Genomic DNA, 24,404 nt, shown 5'->3' on the forward strand with positions numbered 1-24,404 from the left:
ACTCTCTCAACTCTCGTAGAAAGAAGCTTGTCATAATCAGGTGTGCAGATGTAAAAATATTTCTCGTCATTTCATTAGGCATTTCAGTAAATATCGTAAATTAAGAGCTAGTGTAATCATATGTTTTCAAGTTCGACCGTGTCGTTTTTGCGATGCTTTCTACAAAGGAATGTCAGAAGTGAGGTTAATGGCGTCCCCTTTTTTTTTTCTACCTGTGCCACTGAAAGGCTAATGGCTTTTTTTTTTTCGGGCGGCTGTCGCCCAGGTGGGTGCCCGCGACGCATTACGTGCAGGTGGTCACTTAACTTTCTTACGGAAATATTTACGGCAGCAGTTTCCGCTACAGTAACAGTCTCACATAAAAATATTTCACAGGTCAAGAATTAGCGTTGCAAATCTGTAGAAAGAAAATCCTATAAATATAAGTGTCCAAAAAAATTTTCGCCGGCGTTGTGATACAGTCACACATTTACACACACACATTTCATAACTCTTAAAGTACGATTCTCGGTTTCCAACATCCTTTTTCACAAGTCAGCGTCCCTAACCACTATTCATTACTCCTTACCTTATTCGTCGACACTTCTTCAATATTGCATCATAACAGATAAGTATCATAATCAAATAACTCATATAGCATCAGCCTATTAATCATAAACATACCTCAGCAGCATAATACACATCGTCGTCGTAAAAATAACATCATAACACCTCAGTCAAATCTCAAAATCGTCGTAGCTTCCTCCAATAATTAAAAAAATTCTCTGCTCATTTCAAAAGTGTCATCTGCCTCAAACATACTTTAAAAATCATGAATCCATACCAAATACATCATTCAAAGCTCTCATAGTATCACAATGGTTCCAAAAAAAATATGAACACTTCACAAGTACTGACAAAATACAATTTCGTAAGTGTGAAGTAATCCAACTCTGTAATTGCGTAAACATATGTCACTGATGTAATAAAAAAGTTTATCTCTCAGTTACATGATCAGATAGCTGTGTAATTTGTGTGTTAGAGAAATATGGTACCGATGTGTAAAGTTGTATAAGCAAATACCATATTAGCTAGGGTTCCTTGTGGTTGCCACACACATGGTACACAAAGTAAGCGTGTACCCCCCTGAGGATAAATGTAATTATACTCCCAGGTGTTACAGATTACAGCAATGGAATGAAATGTATCACGGAAAACTTTCTTTGTAATTCAAAAATCTTTAAAAATAAATGTTTTAAGTACAAAATTAATCACTCAAATACGTGTACTGTAGCGCTAAATGTGCGTCTTGTTGCAACATAATCTGTGTGGAAGTGTCGTAGTTATCGTCCTCCGAAAGCTAATTTCTGCAGAAGTCAATGTACTTACCTCATAATACCCAAAAGTGAAATGCTTTGCGTATAAATGTCTTAGTTATTACGCTTATTGCCGTGATGAGGAAAGTACTGTGCTGTAACGTATTGTTGTGCTACGGAAAAGGCAGTCTCATTGTAGCTATACCACAAAAGTTACTACTAAAACATGTTTTTCTTCCTAGAAGAATTCAGAAAACTGTGCAGATGTAAAACAGATACACCGCAAAAGCTACATTGTAAATTGTCACTCATTAGTAGCGTCGTGATAAAAATCGTGTAGCTGTCACATAAACTAACCTCTGTGTCCTCTGGTATCTCTCAGAAAGCACTTTAAATTCAGAATGTATTTTCAAATAAACCAAAATGTTGCATTAAAATCTCATTAGCAGTACTGGTAAATGTTCTAAGTATGTGAGCCTTATAGTCGTTACGTAATCGTGCAACAAACAAGCAAGAATGTACAAATACAACACTGTGTCGTCTGTTCACTATAACAATGCATTCGTCATTTCTGTTTAAAAATGTTCCCTAGGTTCTAGACTGGATATTTAACTTCAAACATGGTTGCATGTTAACAGTTTCTTAAGTCTGACAAAGCATACTAGAAATGTGAAGTGAAAAGTTTTATGGCAAAGACAAAGTTAAAAAGCAGATTATCTTTCAATAAACGGTTTTACATTTGAAATGTGGTACAATCTTTTACTCTTCAAAGTATTCAGAGTTTCAGCTTGAACGCAATTATCATGCGGTATACGTCGTTAAACAATAATGGAATTTTTCTTAAGGTTAGCGTCTATGTCATTTTTCTCTGAGCCAGCCGGCGCACGCGGCTGCCTGCGGTGCGAGTCATTGTCTGTCTCTTTGTTGGCGCGCGTCGTTATTAGGATTAGGAGACCTAACTTTTGCAAATTCACCTTGTCGAGAAGGCCCTGCCCTGTTTGAAGCTCGCCAGTTCTGATGGAATTCAGGTCTGTCGTTGTGTCGGTAGTTTACATATTTTCTTGTTTGTCGGTCATGTGGTGGAGAATTTCTCCCGGAATCGTAACTGCGTGGTGGACCATTGCGTCTGAAGTTATTCTGTCTCCCTTGATAATAATTATTTTCGTTCCCATATTGTCTGTTTCTATGGTTATTTCTGTCATATTCATTACTACGGAAATGCGATCTTTCTCTGTAACTATTACTCTGCCAGTGGTTGTCATATGGGTGGTGTCTGTTTTGTTCATGATTTGCGTTGTAAGAATAGCCTTGTCGTGTCCAGTTATTATTTCTTTCGTCACGGAATTGCGACGGATGTGACCTGTAATTGTTGTGTTCCTGGTTTCGCGTTCCGCGATTGTCAGTGTCAATTTCTAATTCTTGTAAGAGTCCCTGAAATGCTTCAATGTCGTCTTTGCAACGTCCTGCCAAAATAATATGTCGTAAATGTTCAGGCAGTTTGATTAAGCAAATGCGGATGAGTTCTGAGGGGCTGTATGGGTTTGAAAGATACTGATTCTTATGCAACATGTCTTCAAAATATTTGACAATTTGACAAGACTGGAAAATTCAGATTGTTCGAAACGTTTCATCATTATGATGCTATGTTTTACTCGGTCTTGTGTGGCTTGAGACCAATATGCTGAGAGGAAGGCATGGTAAAACTCTCCTTCACTGTGGCAATCGTGAATTACCGATCGCATTCTTACAGCTGGTTCATTCTCCAAGTAGCCACACATAAATTCTAATCGGTGTTCTAACGACCAGTTGGGAGGAGAACAATGCGAGAATTGATGGAGCCATGCTTGTGGATGAATGTCGTTGCCAGAATTCTTAAATGTTTTGAATTTACGTGTAGTAATGAACAGCTTATAGTCAAAATCATCATGTCGCCGAGTCGCATATCGGTCATTGTTAGGTCGTGTCGGCCGTTCCATCTCAAAATTCGGTGCACATTGCCAATTTCTTTCATAACTTCCGAAATGCCCTGTGTTATTATTTTGCGGCTTTTCCGTGTTTCTAAGTCCCTCTTCCCGTGTTGGAGCGCGAGTGTCCTCTGAAATACGTAATTCTTGTATTACCTGTGTCAGCTGATCTTGTACTTCCCGGATTTCTCTTTTGTACTGTGTATTGATTTGATTTTGATTCTGTTTGAATTTTCTAATTTGTTCACACTCTTCTGTGTCAGTGAAGGCTACAGGTCTTGTGTCATTCAGATCATCATCTACCTTTGTAGATAAGTTAGTGACCTGATCCGAAAGTTCGGCTACTTTCTCCAATAGTGAACACATTTCCTCAGTGTGTTTTTCTGAACCAAGTTTCAGAGTGTCCATTTGTGTTGAAATCGAATCTACTGTGTCCTTTAAGTTTTCCTGAGTTATTGCAAGTTGCGTAACCGAATCGGTAGATGCAACTGAGTCAATTTTAGCCCACAAGGTCTCATGATTTTCATGAACAATGGCTTGCAGTTCTTTTATGGCTGCTTCGTGATTCTGTAATGCATTTTCATGCCGCGAAAAAATAGGTTGAAAATGCTCACAAATTTGAGTTTTTACGTCATTACAGACTTTTTGACATTTCGATTCAATGTTATGTAGCTCAGTAGTTAAATCTTCACGCGTTTGTTCAAGAGTTTGTTCCAATGAGTCTAACTTTTGAAGCTGTTGTTGTGTTTGTCTCTGATTTTGTTCCATTGTGTCTAACTGTTGCTGTGTTTGTCTCTGATGTTGTTCCATTGTGTCTAACTTTTTAAGATTTTGTTCCACTGTGTCTAACTTTTTAAGATTTTGTCCCATTTGTCTCTGATTTTGTTCCATTTGTTGCATTAATTGCAATAATAATGTATTAGTGTCTGGAATCTGTTTCTCTACGCTTTTCGGCAGTGCATTTGCACCGGCAACATTCACATTTTGACAAGCAGAAAATGTGTCTTGACTTATTTGAGAAAACGGTGATGACCCAAAACCTGAATCTACAGTATTTGCGAAATCGTGTCGTGTCATTTCGGCTTCCTGAGGCGAGCTATTGCCGATCGATCGATCGATAATGCTTCCCTCTTCACTAATTGTTTCACTGTCCACGCCATTGTTTGCCGCCCGCTCCATTTCCCTATGCACAATTATCAAATTACTACTTTGAACATCAGTTAATTCATTACTCGGTGGCGCTAACATACTGCTTTCATTTTCACTGTCATTTCTCAGTTTACTTTGGAGCCTAGTATTACGTTTTTCACACGCCATTATTGTCACAGTATTTCACACGATAACACAGAAAAACACAATTTGAAGATCAAAAATAAGAGAACACATTAACATAGCACTGAAAATAATATCTAGTTAATTGCAGCTGCGAAATACTTGGTGCAAATCTACATGCATGCCACAACTGTTTTACTGTACAACAATGAAAGTCTGCAACTACAAAGGAGATTTTCTCTACAATTACGCGCTAGCAATAAACAAAATCTACACTAATTACACAAACTACAAGAAAAAATCAGAAGATTCCAGTGAGGTATCCTGGCAGGGTCGCCATATGAAACGTACCCTTTGAACAATTATACATGACTGTGCTTAAACTGACACACAATATTTTGTGTTTTCTGATGAAAACTGGTTCTGCCTCAGTCCCAGTGATGGCTGTATGTTGGTTACAGGGATACTGATTGACGGCCTGCAACCAACATGTCTGCATGCTAGACGCAACAGACCTAGTCCTGGAGTTGTTGTCTGGAGTGCGATTTAATAGGACAGCTGGAGCCCTCTCCTGGTTCTCCTGTGCACCCTGACTACAAACCAGTACGTGATTCTGGTGATTCGACCTACTGTGCTGCCATTCATGAACAGCATTCCACAGCGTGTTTTCAAAAGGACAACGCTCGCCAACATACCACTGTTGTAACCCAGCATGCTCTACAGAGTGCCAACATGTTGCCTTGCTGTGCTCGATCAGCAGACCTATCTCCAATCGAGCACATATGCGACATCATCAGATGACAACTCCAGCGTCATCCACAAGCAGCATCCACCATCAATGTATCTACCGACCAAGGCATGGAACTCCATCACACAAACTGACACATGGTACCTGTACAAGAAAATTCATGCAGGTTTGCATGCTTGTATTCAACACTCTGTTGGCTACGCCAATTATGAATGTACCAGCATATCCCATTTGCAATGGCTTATCTCGCGCTTACATTAACCTGTGATCATGCAGTCTTAATCACTTAAATATGTTACTTAGACAGATGTATCCTCAAAATTTCATTGCTCTACAATAACTATTTTTTTATGCTGAGACTTTTTTCCATCAATGTACAAGGCAGTTTCAGAATGAATTTTAACTCTGTGGCAGTGTGTGCACTGATATGAAACTTCCTGGCACATTAAAACTGTCTGCTGTATATAGACTCAAAACCAGAGCCTTTGTCTTTCACAGGCAAGTGCTCTAGCAACTGAGCTACCAGACACAACTCACGAACCAGCCTCACAACTTTACCTCTCCAGATGTCTCATCCCTTGCCTTCGCACACTCTGCTGCAGAGTGAAAATTCATTCTCGAAAACAATCTCCCAGCCTGCAGCTAATTCACATCTCCGCAATAACCTTTCTTCCAGGAATACTAGTTCTGCAAGTTGCGTAGGAGTAAACTAGATACGTATAAGAATTCGAGAACATTTCTTCTTTGTTTCTTTTTTCAGATTACTGGCTGGAGAATGTATTAGATGACTCAGATGTAACTTTAAATTATACGCCAAAAACTAGGCTGGATGCTGTGAAAACTACAGTAAACAAAAATGAACAATGAGTTGTTTTTTGTGTTAATTTATATGTATAAATTAATAGTCATTTTACTAGAATATTTGTTTTGTTATATATTACTTTGCAAAAGACCCTAAAAAAGTCTCCAGCTTATGATGATCTCCATATTTCTTTTGCCTGGTGATGCTGAAAAGTAGTTGAAAGTGTGTGGTTTTGTAACCTTGAAGAGTAGTTGAAACTAGGCAGTTGAAACTATATGCCCCATTTTGTATCTATAATAATGCCTATTTGTTTGCAACTGTCACCTTCTACTGTCTTGCCTGCTTAACATATAGCTTTAACCAACATGTGTTTTGTACAGTTACAAAAATAATACAGATAACTTGGATGCAAGGAAATAACACCGTCATATTTAATCTGAGGTTCTACCACAACATCCACCAAGTGTGGTGCAAACATCGAACTACACTCGTCATCAACTGCATCTTAGCCTGTAAAATACACGAACACTGTCAATTTTTTTACATATTTTGCTAAACAATGTAGACATGGAAACAAGATTGTGAATTTTACTTGAGGGTATGTAGTGTCTTGCCTTGCAGTAAATGGAGCAGAAATAGTGAACCTCACTGGCCAGACATATGGGATACTGAAAACAAGATTGCTGACTCCATGTGTGTGTGTGTGTGTGTGTGTGTGTGTGTGTGTGTGTGTGTGGTGTGTGTGTGTGTGTGTGTGTGTGTGCGTGTGTGTGTGTGTGTGTTGGCTTACAAACTCTCTGATTAGACTATTTCCAAGAACGTGACATGGCTTAACGAGGAGTCATTTGTATTTTGTACTGACATGGAACAATAACAAAAACACCAAATCAGAATTGGATTTTGGTGCCAAGTGGGGACGTGCAGACAAGACATAGGCTGTGGAGGACACACTTCCGTTTCTAGTGACTGGTTAAATACGGGGTTGGGAATCAGGAGCTCTAAGTATGTGTTTCTTGGCTTAGCTGTCTCACTGGCCTATTTCCCACAAACTGATGTAGCTTGCTTAAGAGGGGAGAAAATAGTGGGGAGGAAGAGGATGGGGCAGGGCAGGAGAGGGTGAGCTCAGAGATCGAACTTTCGCGATTTTTTTTCTAAACAGGGGTATGGAGGACGACCTAGAGTTGTAACATCTTTGGCAGCAGAGATTGAACAAGCAGAACAAGCTGGTCAATGACTGGAGTGCCACCAGCTGTACACCTCCTAACTAGCTGGGGAAGTGACTGACTGCAGCGCTACAAACTGGAGGCCACCTAAACTCCGTGTACTGACTCAGAAAATAGGTATCTTGCCTAATTTACCCCTACATTTATCTGACAAGAAATCGTTTTTGTCTTTCCATTTCACTATGCTGACTCGTACTATATAGATGTATCTTTTTCTTTTCACCTTTTCTAGTTTTCCTATCACTTTCAGCCCTCTGACATTTCACACTCTGGCTTGTACAATTTTGCCCTTTTTGCTGGTTGTTCAATGTTTTTCTCATGATTACCTTTCCCTTGACAGTTACTTCCTATAAATGTGAATGGCGGACTAACCCAGTATCTTTTGCCAATGGGGAGACCATCATGGCACTTTTTCAATTACAGTCAACATTTCCTGTGGATAACATTAAGTGTCTTTAATGCGGTAGTTTACATTGCATTTTGCATCGCCAAGCTCTTGATCATTGCTGATTCTTCCATCTTTTAGGGAGAGTGTACCACACCAAGGACAAGAGGGCCCTGGAACTCTGTCTGCTCCTCCACTCACTTTGACAATGCCGTTTTTAAGACTGAGAAGCCTTCACCTGCCATTGCTGATGATTTTCATTCTAATTTCTGGGATCTAATGCAGGATCCAGGACATTTTATTCCTAATCGCAGATGACACTCTTAGACCACAGTGAATGACACCGAGATAAATTGGAAGATGTCCACAGGAACTGTAATCTGTCCACAAAGGAATCTAGCAAACCCTCGTTTGACCAATGGTTTAGTACTGCTTCTCATTCTGGGGCGCATACCAGATCACACTAATAGAGGAAATGGAGGGGTGCGAAGAGGAGCAGCACGTTTCGTTACAGGTTTCTTTAGGAAGAGAGAAAGTGCCACAGAGATGCTTGTAAAGCTCCAGTGGCATATTGTTCAAGAGAGATTCTGTGTATCATGGCGTGGTTTACTATTAAAATTTCGCAACCTTATGTTCTCAGAAATATGTTGTTTCATCCTACAAGTACCTTGTGGAAAGGCCATGACAGTAAAATAAGATATTATTTTGAAGGTAGGGCAACTGCAGCCAAAATTCCACATTGTTCAAAAATGGTTCAAATGGCTCTGAGCACTATGGGATTTAACATCTGACCATAGCAGTCGCGCGGTTCCAGACTGAAGTGCGTAGAACCGCTCAGCCACACCAGCCGGCCTTCCACATTGTGAATAAAATCTTCCACTCTGGCTGTTAAAATACTATTATTCAAAATTCAGTACTGGCTTTGCATCAAAAGAGATCCATCTTTAGGTGACAGGTTTTCTAAATAGCCATGGCATGCCAAGTAATTGCTTAGAGTAAACTCCCATCGTTCATCTTCAAGACAGAAACAGATATCGCGCTAAAAGCGCTAGCCCGCTCTATCGTCTGAATCAGTTTAATCGTGGACTACCACTTTTAGCCTGCTATCTGTTTCTATCTTGATGATGAATGATGGGATTTGGCTCTAAGTAATTACTTTGCCGTGTCATAACTCCTTACAAAACCCATCATCTAAAGATCCATCTCTGTTGGTGTGAAGTTTGCAGTGAAGTATTTTAACAGCCAGTGTGAGAGATTTTATTCAGCAGATAAAATACGAGAGATTCGAAATCACGTGCAAGCTTGTCATCCATTCCTCCCGTGCACCATTCAGGAATGGAATGGGAAAGCAAGTACGAGAGTAATGTAGGTGGATGAAACACTAAAAAAAGTGTTACACTATATTTAATTTGTTTTACGTAGCTCTAATGCATCAACACTCTTCAGGGCCGTCAGTTTGACAAGGACGGGAACCTTGTGGACTGGTGGGATCCTGTGACCCGTGACAAGTACCTGAAGAAGGCAGAGTGCATCATCTGGCAGTATGGAAACTTCACCGACGAACAGACGGGCATGCACGTGAGTACACCTGCAGTTTACACTGACCACCTTCTTCTCCAAAATATTACTTACCCTGCTCTTTTCAGAAGAAAGTAGCCAGACTGCTCCCAGTTTTGAAATCAACTATGTGAGGCTCAGTTTCTTCCGTTTGACTAATCACCATTTCAATGAAGATTCACATCATCTAGCATATTTGAGTAAGCACCATTCCAACAGATGGGCATCTAATGTGCCACTGCTGGCTGCTCCATTTGGCTAATCGTTTTGGAGAAGATGTATCCTATCTTCCACATTTGCAGCCCCATTTGACTAATCATTTCAATGAAAATGGATTTAACCTGGCACAGTCGTCTGCCCCATCTGAGTAATCAAGAGTCTGGTGAAGATGCCCCCATCTGGCACATTTGACTTCTCTATATGGGTAAATCATCACTCTAATCAAGATACATATTTGTCATATTTGACTGTCCCTGATGAAGAATGGCTCATCTGCTGCTTTTGAGTGTACTATCGACTAATCACCCTTCTGGTGGAGGTGTGTATTATCTGTGACATTTGTCTGCCCCACTTGACTAATAATTTCAGTGAATATGGATGTCACCTGGTATATTTGTTAGCGCCATGTGACAAACCAATGTTTATGTAAATGTAAATATCACACATGCATAAGGCCTTAGGCCTCATCCAGTTGGCCAACTGCTGCCTACAGCAAGATACGAGGACTGATCTATGATCATAGGCCATACAATCGGCATGTTGCCAAACCCTTCAGCCCTTATTGCTGTTAGATGAATCCTGATGGTACCACATCTTGCTTATACAAGAATCTGCTCATTTCATCTCAGAAGGCTGAATAGACATCGTACCAGACCTCCCTAGATCAGAAAAAAACTGAGATTCTAACATGGGTCCTTCAGGACCATTAAGCTACAGAGGTGGTGACCATTTACTGTGAAAATGTCTTTTACGTGACACATTCACCTGACCCTTTTGACCAATCATTATACTTGTGACAATGTCATCTATCATTTCTCAGTAGTCATTTCTGTAATCATCATTGTAATAAGGTGCATCACATCTGAGGCAATTTACAAATTTAATGTGAACAAACCACTGTAATGTTGTATTATTTACAATCTGTTCTTCAGTATAGACTGCTGGGAAAAAAATTGGTACACCCAGAAAGGCGACATCAGTTTTGATCTGATGAAGGCATATACCATTTGAAAGACAGTAGATGTACTGAAAATGTTTTCAGCATCACCCGCCAACAGATAGCATAATGGCATAGCTACCAGAATGCCATCTGTGTCTAGCCTTTAATGGGGAATTCTCACAGCCAGAAGCCTCAGTGCAGTGCAAACGTGTGAAGCAAGCAGGCAAGCACGGGGATGCACTCACGCTTCCTACAGGCGACTCAGCGAGTTTGAGAGGAGTTAAACTGCGGCCTCCCCAGTGACGGGATGGTTATTTCGGAGAACTGCCTCACAAGTTCGACGTGCAGCGCCAGTTGTGCAATGGCGCTGGTATCGGTGGTCACCTGAACATTCTCACGTCCGTAGACAGGGTTCAGGACATCCACACAGCACAGGTGCCCACCAGGATCGACGAATTGTAAGGGCAGCGTAACAGATCGTACAGCTACCACAGCACAGATAAGAGGGCTTGTCAGCCAAGACGTGCCGACACAGAGTGTTTTGATCTGGTTATTAACGGACTAGAGGCACACACACCTCTAGCTCGTCTTCCAGCATCGACTTGCACGCCTTGACTGGTGCTGTCGGAGGATCACTTGGAACACAGAATGACGCGCCGTGATCTTCAGTGATGAACGAGATTCTGCCTGCACACAGATGAAGTAATAAGTTCTATCGACAGGGAATGTCAAATTGATTCCATAATTTTAGATTTCCAGAAGGCTTTCAACACCGTTCCTCACAAGCGTCTTCTAACCAAACGGCGTGCCTACGGAGTATCGCCTCAGTTGTGCGACTGGATCCGTGATTTCCTGTCAGAAAAGTCACAGTTCGTAGTAATAGACAGAAAGTCATCGACTAAAACAGAAGCAATATCCGGCGTTCCGCAAGGAAGTGTTGTTGTTGTTGTTGTGGTCTTCAGTCCTGACACTGGTTTGATGCAGCTCTCCATGCTACTCTATCCTGTGCAAGCTCCTTCATCTCCCAGTACCTTCTGCAACCTACATCCTTCTGAATCTGCTTAGTGCATTCATCTCTTGGTATCCCTCTACGATGTTTACCCTCCATGCTGCCCTCCAATGCCAAATTTGTGATCCCTTGATGCTTCAGGACATGTCCTACCAACCGATCCCTTCTTCTAGTCAAGTTGTGCCACAAACTTCTCTTCTCCCCAATCCTATTCAATACCTCCTCATTAGTTATGTGATCTACCCACCTAATCTTCAACATTCTTCTGTAGCACGACATTTCGAAAGCTAAGGAAGTGTTATAGGGCCTCTATTGTTCCTGATCTATATTAACGACATAGGAGACATTCTGAGTAGCCGTCTTAGATTCTTTGCAGATAATGCTGTCATTTGCCGTCTTGTCAAGTCATCCGATGATCAAAACAACTTGCATAATGATTTAGATTAGATATCTGTATGGTGCGAAAAGTTCCAGTTGACCCTGAATAAAGAAAAGTGTGAAGTTATTGACATGAGTACTAAAAGAAATCAGCTAAATTTCCATTACGTGACAAGTCACACAAATCTGAAGGCTGTAAATTCAGCTAAATACTTAGGGATTACAATTACAAATAACCTAAACTGGAACAATCACATAGATAATGTTGTGAGTAGAGCAAACCAAAGACTGCGATTCATTGGCAGAACACTTAGAAGGTGCAACGGTCTACTAAAGAGACTGCTTACACCACGCTTGTCTGCCCTATTCTGGAGTATTGCTGTGCGGTGTGGGATCCGCATCAGTTGGGACTGACGGTTGACATCGAAAAAGTACAAAGAGGGGCAGCTCGTTTTGCATTATTGCGAAATAGGGGAGATAGTATCACAGACATGATACGTGAATTGGAGTGGCAATCATTAAAACAAAGATGTTTTTTGTTGTGACAGGATCTTCTCATGAAATTTCAATCACCAGTTTTCTCCTCCGATTGCGAAAAAGTCTACCTACACAGGGATAAATGATCATCACGATAAAATAAGAGAAGTCAGGGCCCATACAGAAAATTTTAAGTGCTCGTTTTTCCCGTGTGCCGTTCGAGAGTGGAACGGTAGAAAGACAGCTTGAAGGTGGTTCATTGAACCTTCTGCCAGGCACTTTATTGTGAATAGCAGAGTAATCACTTAGATGTAGATGTAGACGTTTGCACTTACGATGTAGACTCGGTGAGAACTGTCTCATAGAGTGCATTCATCCGAGAGAGACTGGCCCCACCCGAGGCCTCATGGTCTGGGGTGTGACAGGAAAGGGAGGTAATGACAGTGGCACGTAAAGTGCCCTCTGCCACACACCGTTCGGTGGCTTGCGGAGTATAAATGTAGATGTAGATGTAGATGTGACAGGGTACGACTCCCGTTCACCTCAGTGTTTCTGGAAGGGATGCTAACCAGCGCACGGTACATACAGAATACGAGGTGCATTCAAGTTCTAAGGCCTCCGATTTTTTTTTTAATTAACTACTCACCCGAAATCGGTGAAACTGGCGTTACTTCTCGACGCAATCGCCCTGCAGATGTACACATTTTTCACAACACTGACGCCATGATTCCATGGCAGCGGCGAAGGCTTCTCTAGGAGTCTGTTTTGACCACTGGAAAATCGCTGAGGCAATAGCACCACGGCTGGTGAATGTGCGGCCACAGAGAGTGTCTTTCATTGTTGGAAAAAGCCAAAAGTCACTAGGAGCCAGGCCAGGTGAGTAGGGAGCACGAGGAATCACTTCAAAGTTGTTATCACGAAGAAACTGTTGCGTAACATTAGCTCGATGTGCGGGTGCGTTGTCTCAGTGAAACAGCACACGCGCAGCGCTTCCCGGACGTTTTTGTTGCAGTGCAGGAAGGAATTTGTTCTTCAAAACATTTTCGTAGGATGCACATGTTACCGTAGTGCCCTTTGGAACGCAATGGGTAAGGATTATGCCCTCGCTGTTCCAGAACATGGACACCATCATTTTTTCAGCACTGGCGGTTACCCGAAATTTTTTTGGTGGGGGTGAATCTGTGTGCTTCCATTGAGCTGACTGGCACTTTGTTTCTGGATTGAAAAATGGCTTCCACGTCTCATCCATTGTCACAACTGACGAAAAGCAAGTCCCATTCGTGCTGTCGTTGCCTGTCAACATTGCTCGGCAACGTGCCACACGGGCAGCCGTGTGGTCGTCCGTCAGCATTCGTGGCACCCACCTGGATGACACTTTTCGCATTTTCAGGTCGTCATGCAGGATTGTGTGCACAGAACCCAGAGAAATGCCAACTCTGAAGGCGATCTGTTCAACAGTCATTCGGCGATCCCCCAAAACAATTCTCTCCACTTTCTCGATCCTGTCATCAGACCGGCTTGTGCGAGCCCGAGGTTGTTTTGGTTTGTTGTCACACGATGTTCTGCCTTCATTAAACTGTCGCACCCACGAACGCACTTTCGACACATCCATAACTCCATCACGACATGTCTCCTTCAACTGTCGATGAATTTCAATTGGTTTCACACCACGCAAATTCAGAAAACGAATGATTGCACGCTCTTCAAGTAAGGAAAACGTTGCCATTTTAGGTATTTAAAACAGTTCTCATTCTCGCTGCTGGCGGTAAAATTCCATCTGCCGTATGGTGCTACCATCTCTGGGACGTATTGACAATGAACGCGGCCTCATTTTAAAACAATGTGCATGTTTCTATCTCTTTCCATTCCGGAGAAAAAAATCGGAGGCCTTAGAACTTGAATGCACCTCGTGTTGTGGACTTATTCTTCTGCCGTTCTTGCAACACGAATGTGATATGCTGTTCCGACTGGAACACTGCCCGTGAGACTCATAGTTCTCTGCAATATGTGCACCAACTTTCCTGTACAGCACGATCTCCAGCCTTACCTCCAACCGAGCACATGCGGGATATGTTGGGGCGAGAAGCGACTCGTGTGACTTGTCAACCGACAACTCTTACAGAATTACATAATCAGGTCGATTGGGTATGGGATAACGTATCCCAGGACAGTATTTGCCATCTGTACAATCGACTGAGTGCCAGAGTCAGCATCTGCATTGCCGACTGTGGAGATTACACCCACGTGATATGGGTGTACCTCATGGGTACCTCAGAACTGCTTGTGCTGTTGATCTCTGAATGTAATTGTATCATGCACTCCATATGCACTGTTGCATCAATAAATGTTGAGTGAATAACAAACCTATAAAAGGGTGTACTAATTTTTTCCCAGCAATGTATACGTTGAGGGAAATAATAGAACGTGCATGCTGTTTTATAGCAATCAATTCACACAGTCCAATGCATGGGTGACCAGCAGGTGAGTGATAGCAACTGATGGTATCAGATTGTGTTGCAGCTGAATGGGATCAACACGCAGGGTGAGAACATCGCAGACAATGGCGGCATCAAGGAGGCGTACCGCGCCTACCTCGCCCTGGAGCGCCGCACCGGCCAATCAGAGCCGAGGCTGCCAGCGCTGGCCCGCCTCTCCCCACGGCAGATGTTCTGGGTGTCCGCCGCGCAGACCTGGTGCAAGAAGTCAGTAGTGGCTGCCTCATCCTCGCACTCCCTATGTGCATTCTGTGTGCCCGTTAGTTTTGCAGTACTTGTGCTTTGTGGCAACGAAATGTGGGGTCACCACAAATGGTTGAAGCAGATTCAGTAGGTAGTGAGGACACAGTATGTTATCTTCTACATCTAAACACAAACTCCGCAAGCCACCACACGGTGCATGGTGGAGGGTACCTTTTCCCCTTCATCTTCTGCTATATTCTTTCACTCCAGCCCAATTTACCTTATCGGATCTTTGTGGTCCTTACGCGAAATGAACATTGGCAGCAGTAGAAACATACGGCAGTCAGCATTAAGTGTTGGTTCCCTAAACTTTCTCAGTGGTTCCTTGCAGATAAAACACTTCCCCTCCAGGGATTCCCATTGGAGTTCACAAAGGATCTCCATAATACTTGCATGCTAATCGAAAATATCGGCAACAAATCTAGCAGCACTCCTTTGAATTGTTTCGATGTCTTCCTTTAATCTGACATGGTGTGGATCCCATACACTCGACCAGCACTCAGGCACGGGTTGCACTAGCATTTCATATGCAGTCTCCTTTATAGACGAGCTACACTTTCCTTAAATTCTCCCAATAAGATGAAATCCAGTATTCACCTTCCTTCTACCGATGAACCGAGCGAGGTGGCGCAGTGGTTAGACACTGGACTCACATTCGGGAGGACGACGGTTCAATCCCGTGTCCGGCCATCCTGATTTAGGTTTTCCGTGATTTCCCTAAATCGCTCCAGGCAAATGCCGGGATGGTTCCTTTGAAAGGTCACGGCCAACTTCCTTCCCCATCCTTCCCTAATCCGATGAGACCGATGACCTCGCTGTCTGGTCTCCTTCCCCAAACAACCCAACCCCCCAACCCCTTCTACCGATCCAACGAGCTCATTCCATTTTGTATCGCTTTGCAATACTGCGATCAGAAATTTAATTGACACTACTGTGTGAAGCAGGCCACTACTAATGCAAGCTGGCCACTACTAATGGTGTATTCAAACATTGCAGGATTGTTTTTTCCCTCTCACCTGCATCAGCTTATAGTTTTATACGTCTACAGCAAGCTGCCACTCTTCACACGAACTAGAGATTTTTTCTAAGTAGGCTCATGTTCTCCTGCAGTCACTCAACTTGAGCACCTTACCGTACATCACAGCATCATCAGCAAACAACTGCAGATTGCTGCCCACCCTGTCAGCCAAATCGTTTATGTGTATAGAGGACAATAGCGGTCGTATCACACTTCCTCAGGGCACTCCTGATGATACCCTCGTCTCTGATGAACACCCGCCGTCGTAGACAACATACCGGGTTCTGTTTCTTAAGAAGTCTTCGGGCCACTCACATATCTGAGATCCTATTCTGTATGCTCGCACTTCGTTAACAGATTGTGAGATGGCACCGAATCAAATGCTTTTCAGAAATCTAGAAGTATGGAATCTGGCTGTTGACTATCATCCACAGCATTGCATCTGAGAAATGGGCAAGCTGAGCCTCGCATGAGCGGTGCTTTCTGAAACTGACAATGCTACTCTAAATCCACTTTTGGATTCATCCAGACTTGGCGAATTTTCGTTTTTCAACACTTTCAGTTGTTTCTCTATTCCAGGGATGCCTATTTCTATGTCATCCATAAGGGTGTCTGTGGGATGACCAAGTGACCGTATGTTTGTACGATTGTTCTGTGTGAACGATTTCTTAAATGTGATATCTACAACTTCGGCCTTCCTTTTGCTATGTTCTGCTGCCTCATGAGACTGGTCGACAAATGACCTTCGACCTGATTAGCAAATTTATGTAGGACCAGAATTTTCTTGGGTTCTCGGCAAGATGTTTTAGTAAGGTACGATGGTGGAAGTTGTTATATGCTAGGCGCATCGATCTTCTTAAAGACGCACGATATTCTACTATATTTTGCCTGTTGAGATTTGCTCGTTCTTTTTTGAACCCAGTGTTGGCCAGTCTCTGCTTCCTCAGCTAATTTTGTTATCAACCCACACAGCAAATCGCTGCCATCCTTAATCCACTTATTCAGCAAATACTTCTCCATATCATTATTTACAGCCCTTTTAAACTTTCCACACTATTCCTCTACATCCATCATATTGGAACTAAATCACATCCATTCATTGTTTAAGAGGGATGCTAATGACTGTCTGCTCTTTCTATCACAAATACTCTCCTAGCCTTCTTGGTGGATTTAATAACTGTAGTAGTGATCGTTGCTGCGATGACATCGTGATCACTAATCCAGTCTCTATACTAACACAGTTGATAGGGTCGGACTTGAATGCAATATTCACTCTGCAGCAGAGTGTGCACTGATACAATACTTTCTGGCACATTAAACCTTTATGCCGGACCGAGACTCGAACTCGGGACTAGCGTTTCACAGGCGAGTGCTCCACCAGCTGGTGTGCAAAGGTCCTTGATCTGGCATGCAGTTTTAATCTGCCAGGAAGTTTCAAGGTCAGATCTGTTTATAACAGCAAGGTCTAAAATATTTCCATTGTGTGTGGGTTGTCTAACTGGCTGTTCAAGACAGTTTTCAGAAAACATGTTCAAAAGTAGTGGCTGTCCATAGCTCCTGCAATAGATCTATTTAGATGTCCCAGTAGACTCGATAGATTAAAGTCACCTGCAGCTAATATTTCATCAGTTGGATGCTTCCACTGTACTGATTTTATTTGAATGATTCGACAATGAAACTTCCTGGCAGATTAAAACTATGTGCCGGACCGAGACTCGAACTCGGGACCTTTGCCTTTCACAGGCAAGTGCTCTACCATCTGAGCTACCCAAGCACGACGAACGCCCCATCCTCACAGCTTTACTTCTGCCAGTATCTCGTCTCCTACCTTCCAAACTTTACAGGAGCTCTCCTGCAAAACTTGCAGAACTAGCACTCCTGAAAGAATGGATATTGTGGAGACATGGCTTAACCACAGCCTGGGGGATGTTTCCAGAATGACTCGACAATTTTTACAGCAGAATCTGGTGAGCGGCAAAGACATCTGATAGTTAACTTTAGTTTACATAGGCTTGCCACTTTCGTCCAGAGAACTTCACAGTCAGACTCAGTTTCAACCTCCACAGACACAATATTTTTGTTGACAGCAATAAATTATCCCCCTCTTATGGCGTCCAGTTCTCCCTATCTTGGATGGACAGTCATCAACAGGTGAAAAACTAATGAGAGTCATGGTCCAGTCGATCGCTGATGTTCTATTTGTATATCAATGACAGGGCAGACAAAATAAATAGTAACCTTAGACCTTTTTAAGATAATGCCGTTCGTTAGCTATGACACAGAACAGTCTGAAAGTTCCAATGAGTCACAATAGAGATATCTCAAGAAACAGATGTGTGACATGAATCTAGAAATATTCCACGGTCTCGTACATATCTTTCCAGTAGGGACCTCAGAACCAGATTCAACTGTTTACAGAAAGCATAGAGGCATTTAAGCAGATATTCTTGCTTCATTCCACTTGCTAAAGAAATAGGATGAAACCGTCACATACGGTACAGTGGGAATGTACCCTCTCCCATGCACTTCACGGTGTATATGTGCAATACATGTTTATTCACGGGTAACTCCTAGGTTTCAGAAGACGACTGCTGAAAACTGTAAGATATATAGAAAACAGATACTGAACAGTAGATGGAGAGTGTCTCCAAGTTTGTAACTCGCATTAGAGGTGTGCAATATTGGCATCACTTACGATGTGGCAAACTGCACTATGCGCCTGCTATTCATTGAGGTCGCAGATGCAAATCACCCAGAAAGGTGCGACAGCAGCCTGCTTTTGGAAATGTCTTTCTTGTTTTCTCCGTCTGCAGGTGCGAACTAATTTGATGTGAGAAGTTGAAGTGAATGATTTTTGTACGTGTTCTAACACTCCTACTCTCTAGTGCAACTATGCAAGGGCATGTATTACAGATCGAAACTTGGAGACTTGTCCTGTCCACTTATACGTGCCATTCTCAGGGCTGCGTACCTCTGTCGGTACGAACGGAGCCCTTCCTTGTAGATTCATCTTGTCGTCCTTCTGTCTGACAGTCACAGACATTTTTTCTCAGGAACTGGTACAAATATGAAATTGAGATTTATGTCATATACTGAGGATTATAGTGCCTTGGCACAGTAATGCAGTGGATCTTCTAAGTCAGTGCAGTAAGGATGCAGCCATCTATTTCACATATTTTAATACTCACAAACTCGCTCATCAGTACCTATAGGGTATTTCCCGCTGGCCTAGAACCATGAAATACGGCAGTAAGCAGGGTTTCACAGTACACTCGAAGAAAAAAAATCTGACAATTGTTAATTTTAGTTCTATATCTCATGAAAAAATGATTTCTTTCGTCATTTGTTATCCGGTGTCAGACTTGAAATTAAAACAATCAGTAGCTGTGCATATAGGCTGAGTGAGTCACAATGGTAAAAGTCAAACATCGGGCGTATGACACGTTTAAGAATTTATCCAGCATCATATAGCCAGGAGGTATTCCTGCATGCAGATAATGGGGTTTCTCCATATTAATGTGCAGTAATCACTCCCAGATATCTGATGACGGATTAATTCTGAAATGCATCATATGAGCAATAAAGTCATTATTTTACTATTGAGTATTATAATAATGGTCATCTTGCCTTCTGCAAGACAATATGTAACATATATGTTACTGAATTCAAACATGCCCGAAAGTCTCGGTCTCCCTGGGACCGATATCTCGCTATTACCAGTGTCGATAACATGCAAAAACAGTGGAGATTCTCAGTTCCCAGAATGGACGAACTGACCATATATACATAGTTAGGGTTGTACAGAACACCCTGTGTGCAAATGGCCAGTCTTTTTCTGTACACTTTGTAGTTTTCTTGCACTCACCTTTTGAAGCTCCAGAGGTATTTACTAATAACCGTACATAATGTAGCAGGGTATGTGGTAAATATATGAATATAGTAACTGTTCTCGAAAGAACAGGTACCATTGATGACCGTGCAGCTTTGGAATAAATGATAATTTATTGAAACCTTCAGCTTCCGACAGGTGTAGTTGATATACCTCGATGTGGACAGCTGAAAATGTTTGCCCCGACCATGACTCGAACCCGGGTTCTCGTGCTTACATGGCAGACGGTCTATACATCTGAGCCACCGAGGACACAGATGAACAGCGCGATTGCAGGGAATTATCCCGTGCACACTTCCCGTGAGATCCACATTCCTAACTGTCCACAATCTACGTACGTAATGTACCTAACAGATATTCGGCCACTCACTCATTACTCGCTCACTCTAACGTGACGATTCCCGTAAGAGTTCAGGCAACCTATGTGCATCGAGGTATATCAACAACACTTGTTGGCAGTTGAAGGTTTCAATTAATTATAATCTATTCTATAGAAGCTGCACGGTCATCAATGGGATCTGTTCTTTCGAGAACAGTAACTATCTTCATATAGATAGTTAAAGGCTACCCAGTCACTGACCTTTGTCTGTGCAAGTGCACACAGGTTGCCCAAACTCTTACGGGAGTCGTCATCTTATTGTGCTCAAGTAGTGAGTGGCTGGACAAATTTCTATTAGGTTCATTACGTATGTAGATTGTGGACAGTTGGGAATGTGGATCTCACGGGAAGCGTGCAAGGGATAAGTCCCTTCATTCGCGCTGTTTATCTGTGTCCTCGGTGGCTCAGATGGATGGAGCGTCTGCCAAGTAAGCACGAGATCCCGGGTTCGAGTCCCGGTCGGGGCACACATTTTCAGCTGTCCACATCCAGGTATATGAACTACACCTGTCGGAAGCTGACGGTTTCAGTTCAATATCATTTATGTGGTACATGTTGTGGATATGTAGACTGGCAATGGCAAGGAAAGCGTTTCTGAAGAAGAGAAATTTGTTAACATCGAGTATGGATTTAAGTGTCAGGAAGTCTTTTCTGAAAGTATTTATATGGAGTGCAGCCATGTATAGAAGTGAAACATGGACGGTAATACTTTGGACAAGAAGAGAATAGAAGCTTTCGAAATGTGGTGCTACAGAAGAATGCTGAAGATTAGATGGGTAGATCACATAACTAATGAGGAAGTATTGAATAGAATTGGGGAGAAGAGAAGTTTATGGCACAACTTGACCAGAAGAAGGGATCGGTTGGTAGGACATGTTCTGAGGCATCAAGGGATCACCAATTTAGTATTGGAGGGCAGCGTGGAGGGTAAAAATCATAGGGGGAGACCAAGAGATGAATACACTAAGCAGATTCAGAAGGATGTAGATTGCAGTAGGTACTGGGAGATGAAGAAGCTTGCACAGGATAGAGTAGCATGGAGAGTTGCATCAAACCAGTCTCAGGACTGAAGACCACAACAACAACAACATGTTGTGGAGGAAGGTCAAGGACAGGCTACAGGAGACAAGTTCTTGTGGCTGTAGGGTGCAGTATAGGGAAGGGGAAAAACTGCTGGTAAAAACCAGTTCCACTGTTTTAGGTCTGAATAACAGGTATTATCAGGTATTTGTTTGGTCTCAATTATAACAGGTGTTTTTTGTTATTTACTGTTAACCTAGTAAAGAAACCGAAATATCAGCAAGAAGTAGCAACCGTGCCAAAATTTAAATGATTTTATTTTTTTTTTTTTGTAAAATTTGCATTGGTCTGAAATATTGCATTGTCGTATAAAACGTGAAAGTGATAAGTGCTATTTTGATGATAATGCCGACAGAAACCAGCAACAAACACGTCGCATAAGAATCGGTACAGCACTGCTGAGACAATAGCATCCCTGTCGCCGTGCCTTAAGGCACGCGGTTTACGTACTGTGTGCAAAGCTTGGTCCCCTACCTGGCCTGTACGGCAGTTCCTCTGCAGAGTGGCACCGAGCCTAGCCTGGAGATATTTTTATGAAGTGATGTAGAAGTGAAAGATTAAATATTTGTCTGTCATTTCTATGAACTAATAATAGTAAGCAAACTGTGGTACGGGTAACAAATTAAAAACTTACAGACAATTCATTAAGAGTATACAATAAAACTAGAAAGAACTGGTAACGGATATGGCACCTGTAGCTACATAATATGTCGTTATTTGCCTGTAGCCCTTGAAAATGGACAAATTAACAAGGAAAAAAAGACATCTTCAAGCTCAGTTTTCACTCTAGCACTTACTATTCCTAATGCCCAAATAGTAATACGATCCCTGAACACACATGACTTTTGGGCAGAGTTTCAAAAAATTACAACCAGTTGGCGAATAAAGGTGATTTTTTAATAGACTAGTATTCTACCACTTATCACGTTTCGAGAAAAGCAGTGAACTGTGAACAGATTAAGTTCTCCTTTCTTTACCTATGTATCTAATGCTTCAATCCTATGTATCTCAGAATTGAGAGGGTCAAAATTTTTCAATCCTTCTTCCATTTCTATGTTTATTACAGTAGATAATAGTCAGAAAGAAAACAGAAATTCAGTTATTTGAAAAATCAGTTTTCTGAATAGTTTTAACAGTCAGGTTAAATTGGCACGGAAAAGATTGTTGTTGTTGTGGTCTTCAGTCCTGAGACTGGTTTGATGCAGCTCTCCATGCTACTCTATCCTGTGCAAGCTTTTTCATCTCCCAGTACTTACTACAACCTACATCCTTCTGAATCTGCTTAGTGTATTCATCTCTTGGTCTCCCTCTACAATTTTTACACTCCACGCTGCCCTCCAATGCTAAACTGGTGATCCCTTGATGCCTCAGAACAAGTCCTACCAACCGATCCCTTCTTCTAGTCGTGCCACAAACTTCTCTTCTCCCCAATCCTATTCAACACCTCCTCATTAGTTATGTGATCTACCCATCTAATATTCAGCATTCTTCTGTAGCACCACATTTCGAAAGCTTCTATTCTCTTCTTGTCTAAACTATTTATCCTCCATGTTTCACTTCCATACATGGCAACACTCCATACAAATACTTTCAAAAACGACTTCCTGACATTTAAATCAATACTCGATGTGAACAAATTTCTCTTCTTCAGAAACGCTTTGCTTCCCATTGCCAGTCTACATTTTATATCCTCTCTACTTCGACCATAATCAGTTATTTTGCTCCCCAAATAGCAAAACTCCTTTACTACTTTAAGTGTCTCATTTCCTAATCTAATACCCTCAACATCACCCGACTACATTCGACTACATTCCATTATCCTCGTTTTGCTCTTGTTGATGTTCATCTTATACCCTCCCTTCAAGACACTATCCATTCCGTTCAACTGCTCTTCCAAGTCCTTTGCTGTCTCTGACAAAATTACAATGTCACCGGCGAACCTCAAAGTTTTTATTTCTTCTCCATGGATTTTAATACCTACTCCGAATTTTTCTTTTGTTTCCTTTGCTGCTTGCTCAATATACAGATTGAATAACATCGGGGAGAGGCTACAACCCTGTCTCACTCCCTTCCCAACCACTGCTTCCCTTTCATGCCCCTCAACTCTTATAACTGCCATTTGGTTTCTATACAAATTGTAAATAGCCTTTCGCTCCCTATATTTTACCCCCGCCACCTTCAGAATTTGAAAGATAGTATTCCAGTCAACATTATCAAAAACTTTCTCTAAGTCTACAAATGTTAGAATCGTAGGTTTGCCTTTCCTTAATCTAGCTTCTAAGATAAGCCGCAGGGTCAGTATTGCCTCACGTGTTCCAATATTTCTACAGAATCCAAACTGATCTTCCCCAAGGTCGGCTTCTACTAGTTTTTTCATTCATCTGTAAAGAATTCGCGTTAGTATTTTGCAGCCGTGACTTATTAAACTGATAGTTCGGTAATTTTTCACATCTCTCAACACCTGCTTTCTTTGCGATTGGAATTATTATATTCTTCTTGAAGTCTGAGGGTATTTCGCCTGTCTCATACATCTTGCTCACCAGATGGTAGAGTTTTGTCAGGACTGGCTCTCTCAAGGCCGTCAGTAGTTCTAATGGAATGTTGTCTACTCCCAGGGCCTTGTTTCGACTCAGGTCTTTCAGTGCTCTGTCAAACTCTTCACGCAGTATCGTATCTCCCATTTCATCTTCATCTACATCCTCTTCCATTTCCATAATATTGTCCTCAAGTACATCGCCCTTGTATAGACCCTCTATATATTCCTTCCACCTTTCTGCTTTCCCTTCTTTGCTTAGATCTGGGTTTCCATCAAAGCTCTTGATATTCATGCAAGTGGTTCTCTTTTCTCCAAAGGTCTCTTTAATTTTCCTGTAGGCAGTATCTATCTTACCCCTAGTGAGATAACCCTCTACATCCTTACATTTGTCTTCTAGCCATCCCTGCTTAGCCATTTTGCACTTCCTGTCGATCTCGTTTTTGAGACGTTTGTAGTCCTTTTTGCCCGCTTCATTTACTGCAAAAGATTATATGG

The 24,404-nt window shown here is 42.0% G+C and overlaps 1 protein-coding gene across 1 annotated transcript in view; it reads left to right on the forward strand.

Moving 5' to 3' along the window:
* Positions 1-24,404, forward strand: part of LOC126427352 (neprilysin-2-like) — a 292,261-nt gene that overhangs the window by 263,387 nt on the left and 4,470 nt on the right. The window contains exons 14-15 of the mRNA XM_050089684.1: positions 9,136-9,267; positions 14,790-14,971. Coding sequence (XP_049945641.1) covers positions 9,136-9,267; positions 14,790-14,971 — 314 coding nt within the window. The remainder of the gene's footprint in view (positions 1-9,135; positions 9,268-14,789; positions 14,972-24,404) is intronic.

The sequence above is a fragment of the Schistocerca serialis genome, chromosome 11 (genome assembly GCF_023864345.2).
Source record: "Schistocerca serialis cubense isolate TAMUIC-IGC-003099 chromosome 11, iqSchSeri2.2, whole genome shotgun sequence".
In the NCBI taxonomy this organism is placed as follows: domain Eukaryota; kingdom Metazoa; phylum Arthropoda; class Insecta; order Orthoptera; family Acrididae; genus Schistocerca; species Schistocerca serialis.